This window comes from Hyperoodon ampullatus (assembly GCF_949752795.1).
Source record: "Hyperoodon ampullatus genome assembly, chromosome: 2".
Classification (NCBI taxonomy): Eukaryota; Metazoa; Chordata; class Mammalia; order Artiodactyla; family Ziphiidae; genus Hyperoodon; species Hyperoodon ampullatus.
Window position 1 is genome coordinate 14,397,336 of NC_136915.1, and position 5,130 is coordinate 14,402,465.

The 5,130-nt window shown below is 49.0% G+C and overlaps 1 protein-coding gene across 1 annotated transcript; it reads left to right on the top strand.

Moving 5' to 3' along the window:
- Nucleotides 1-938: 938 nt before the first annotated feature.
- On the top strand, nt 939-3,717 carry ACTL8 (actin like 8; the record flags this gene model as incomplete). Its single annotated transcript, XM_079720054.1, has 2 exons — nt 939-1,286; nt 2,968-3,717. 2 exons carry the CDS (start codon nt 939-941, stop codon nt 3,715-3,717), a joined length of 1,098 nt encoding a protein of 365 aa, XP_079576180.1.
- Nucleotides 3,718-5,130: the final 1,413 nt, after the last annotated feature.

The following is a 5,130-nucleotide window of genomic DNA, read 5'->3' on the forward strand; positions in this document are numbered from 1 at the left end:
TCCTGTATATAAAATGTTAGCTGCTCAGCACATACTCAAAATCCATATCTTCTCATCAGCCTGGCCTGATGTTCAGAGTGTGGTCTTTGGAATCTGGTTTGGCTTTAAGCCTTGGCCCTGCTTTTGTTAGTTGTGTGGCCCTGGGAAGGTAACTTTAATCTCTCTGTGCCTCAGTTTCCTTATCTATAAAATGAGTGTAATAATGGTACCCTCCTTATAGATCATGATGAAAATGAAATGAGACCATTTATGAGGTCAAACCCTATGAAATTGCTGATATTTGGTCATTTTTGATGGACACACATGATAATTTTGCACAGTTAAACCTAAAATTCAAGTGTTCCTCATAGCACTAGATAGATGAGAGGGTATGTACTCCTGAGATGGTAGCCATAGCTGTCGTTGTCGTAGTCACAAGTACTACTGCTGCTCCTGCTCTTACACTATAATTGTTGAGGGCAGTGGTCCCCGAGGCTGATGGTTCATCTTCCATGTGTCCTCAATCAGGCAGCCAAAGTCCACCAAGTAGTTCCTATGTGACAAGCTTCTTGCAAGTCTGCAAATTGTAAGTGGGCCTCTGGGAACAGAAGTGCCCACCTGGTACAGACGAGTGTGCCAAATGCAGAGGGAGAAGCTTGGTGGGAAGTAGTGGGGAGGTTGGCAGGACTTCCCAGGTGGGGCCTGTTAGGTGGGTTCTACAGGATGACTAGGAGTTTGGGATGGGAAGAACATTCCAGGTGCGGTTTACAGCTTGTGCAAAGGCTTGAAAGGGGGACGGGCTCAGGGGAGCCTGAGGTTTGATTCTGGGGTGGAGAAGCCAATGGGGGCCTAGAATGGGTTCACAAATCACCCCCATCCTTTCCCTCCACAGGTGGCCCTGCTTTGCCATACATCCTCGAGGAGCTGAATCTAGCAGACCTCCCACCTCTGCCTCCGCCATGGCTACAAGAACCATCATCATCGACCACGGCTCTGGCTTTCTGAAGGCTGGCTTGTCGGGGTTCAATGAGCCCCAGATGGTCTTCCCGAGCATCGTGAATTACATCCCTTGCAGGGAGAATCCTGGCCCCAGCTATGCCCGGCGGCGCGTGAGCCTAGGCATCGATATTTGCCGTCCCGACACCTTTAGCTACCCCATCCACCGTGGCCGTGTCCTCAACTGGGAGGGTGTGGAGCACATCTGGTCATTTGTCCTAGAGAAACACAGGCTGCAGAATGAGGACTCCCCTGTGATGATCACAGAGTTCCCCCAGAGGGAGCCTGCGGACCGTCAGAAGACCCTGGAGGTAAGGTCTTCTCAGGGCTGCCCTCACCAGGGAGCAGGGAACAGCCTGGCACTTTGTGTTCAGACAGGAATGGGCATCAGGAACTCTGCTTTCTAAATAATTCGCCCCACGAATACTTACTGAATAGCTAGTGTGTGCCTGGCACTTGTGTTAGGCGAGAGGGGGCTCACAGAGGCTCTTCCGGCAGAAAGAGACACAGCAGGTAAAATGCTCTGTGAACAGGGTGCTACCAGGGGTGGGAGGGACGCTGGATGCTCATGGATTCCATAAATGTTCACAGATCATATTCTGGCCCTCAAAGAGCTTACGTTCTGGGAGAAGACTTGACCATGAATAAGTTAACAAATAAGAATTTTAGGTGGTAATCAGTTCTAGAAACGAAATGGAGTGATAACTGACTGGGGGGAAGAAGGGGAGTGTCCCTTTGAAGAGGGTGATCAGGGAAGGCTTCTCTGAGAAGGTGATTTCTCCCAGTGAGGCTGGAGCTCAGCAAACTAGGGAGGGTGGCAAGAGAGAGACAGGAAGGTGAGGTTTACAGGGGCTGGACCTCATAGGCCTGGTAGGCTATGGGACGTGGTTGGATTTTACTCTAAATCAAGGGTTGGCAAACTATAGCTGGTGGGCCAAATGTGGCCCACCATCTGTCTTTATAAAGAAAGTTTTGTTGGAACATAGCCACGCCCACTCATTTACATATAGTCTATGGCTGTTTTCACACTGCAACAGCAAAACTAAATAGTTGTACAGGGACTATAGCTTGTAAAACCTAAAATATTTACTGTTGTAGATTCGCTAGATAAAATACATGATAGATTTGAAATTCAAATCAACAGCAAATAATGTTTTAGTATAAGTATGTCTCAAATATTGCATGGGATATACTAAAACATTATTTGTTGTCAATCTGAAATTCAGATTTAATTGGGCATCTTGTATTTTTATTTGCTACATCTGGCATCCTGAGCCGTTTACGGAAAATGCTTCCCAACCTCTGGTCTGAGTGAATAAGCAGCTCCTGGGGGGCTTTAAGTGGGTTTAGGGGAGTCATGTTTGATTTTCTGTTTGAAAAAGAGGACCTTGGCTTCTATTCTATTTGGGGAATGGATGGTGAGGGGACAATATTCTGAGCGTGGGAATGGAGGGAGGTCCCTCCCACTGAGGGGTGAAGGTAGACCTGCCGGGGCCTGCAAAGGCGCGTAAGTGGCCAAAGGCTACAGAAGGATGGGCTGTTACAGCCTTTCTGCATCTGTAGTGTCAGAAACTTGGGGATTCAGCACTTGTTTCTTCTCTCATCTCTTTCTTCTAAATAAATCATTTCAGGCTGGAAATCTGGCCCTTGACTATGGCCGCCACTTGTGTCCCCAGTGCTCACATAACTAGGCATCTCAGCGCCCTTTCTCACAGGCTGAGGTCTTTTCCCACCCCTCCACCAAAATGGTCCTCTGAAAGGCCATCATCAAGCAAGCTCCCAAGGGCCAATCTGGCTCTTTCTAGTCCTCCAGAGCCCTTCCCTTATTCCCCCAGCATGAGCTCCAAGGGGCCAACCAGTCCCTGCAGGACACAGGTCTGTGCCGACTTCAACTTTGCGAGCAGATGTGCAGTGAGGTCTTGGGGAAAACAGAAATGGATTGGGACACTTCGGGGTAAATACCCTGAGTGTCCGTCTTCTCCCTTCTTGCAGATTATGTTTGAGTTACTGGATGTGCCGTCCATCCTCCTGGCTGACCAGCTGGAGATGTCCCTGTATTCCTCTGGCCTCCTGACCGGCGTGGTGGTAGATTCAGGCTACAGCCTGACCCGCGTGCAGCCTTTCCATCTGGGCTGCCCCTTATGGTCCAGTGCTAGGGTGCTGGAGTTTGGAGGCCAGGATCTGTCGGCCTATCTCTTCAAGAGCCTCTTTAAGGAAGATTACAATCTACACAACCTGTTTCAGCTGGATACGGTGACCACCACTCAGATGACCAAGTGCTACGTGCCACAGAATCTGGGGGAGGCCCTGGACTTTTATCAGAGCCTGCCGAAAGGCTCCGATGAGAATAACGCCTATCATCTCCCGGATGGCACCCCTGTGGAGCTGACCCCCATGCAGCGGCTGGCTCCTGAGATGTTCTTCAGCCCCGAGGTGTTCGACCTGCAAGGGCCCAGCATCTCCCAGGCCGTCCTGGATTCCATCGAGACCTGCGAGGTCTCCATGCACCCTCTGCTCCTCTCCCACCTGATGGCCTGTGGGGGCAACAGCCTCTATCCTGGCTTCACCAAGCGTCTGTACGGGCTGATCGCTGATCATTTCTCCTCCATCAAGACCACCATGTGGGTGGGTTCCAACAGGAACTTTAGTGTCTGGCTAGGAGCGTCTGTAGTGGCTCATCTGTCGACTTACAAGTCTAAGTGGATGACCAAAGAGGAGTATGATGAGAGTTTCAAGCTGTGATGGGCTGGCTTGCTCCTGGAACCCAGCTCCCATCAGCTAGGCATGGGTGGATTCATTTCAGCAAAAGGGGCTGGGCCGGGATGGGGTTAGCTGGCTTTGGAATTCAAAGGTCATGAGGGGTTTTTTTTAGGTTCTAGGGTTTTATCTTGTTTCAGGAGTGGGATCCAACCCATGGGAAGACAGGGTGTCATCCCTGGAAACCTTCCAGGGGGGTGGTGTGTCCCTGGGATGGGAGCGGCCAGCTGCCGTCTCCATGCTTAATAGCTACTTATTTGTCCTGGCATCTCTCTTGGGTTGTCCCATTCTTTTGGTTGAGTAGGTTTTAACTGGGGCAAGAGAGAATTATTTTTGAGTAGGGGATAGGGAGGGTGGGGATGGGGAGAGTTGACGTTTCTAGACCTCCATCCTCTCATTGGCTGGGGAGGAGTTGGTGCAGGTAGCCTGGAGTGCCCTTTTGGCCCTTGGGCCCCTGGCCAGGGTCTTGTTTTCTCTATGCAAATAAAGAACTTGTTTGAAAGTGCTGCCTTCTGTGATGGATGGGGGTAGGGTGGGCAGTCCCTTTGGGGGGACCCAGGGAACGTGAGTATGTGAGTGCCAGGGTCGGGCCAGGGAAGCCCCTGAGGACTTTGGAGACCTGTGAACAGTGCTTCCCACTGAGCAGAATGGATGAGGGCCTGGAGCATCCTTCTTCCATTGCCACGTTCTCCCCATTCATCCCGCACGTCCCAGTACTCTGCTGAAGTTAGCGTTCCTATTAGTGTAATATTTATTCAGTAAATATTGGAGAACTGCTATGTGCCTGGTATTACTCTAGGCACTAGGTGAAAAAGATACATGAGGTTTCTGGTTTCAGGAGATTGTCATCTGCTGTGAGGGCACAGGCGATAGATACAGGCAGACCTGGGCGATGCTGAGGGTTCAGTTCCACATCACTGCGATAAAGCGAATATCACAAAAAAAGAGAGCCCCATGAATTTTTTGGTTTCCCAGTGCATATAAAAGTTATGTTTACACTAGACTATAGGCTACTAAGTGTATAATAGCATTACATCTAAAAAAATACATGCCTTAATTTAAAAATACTTTATTGCTAAAAGATGCTCTCATCTGAGCCTTCAACAAATTGTAGTAGTAACATCAAAGATCACAGATCACCATAACAAATAAAATAATAATAATGAAGAAGTTTGAAAGATTGCGAGAATTGCCAAACTGTGATACAGAGACATGAAGTGAGCAAATCCTGTTGGAAGAGTGGCGCCTGTAGACTTGCTCAACACAGGGTTGCCACAAATGAGTTTGAAAAAAAAAAAAGACACCAAAAAACCCCCACAATTATTTGTGAAGCACAGTAAAGTGAAGCACAAGAAAATGAGGTGTGCCTGTAGGGAAATCTATGTCAGATGATGATGA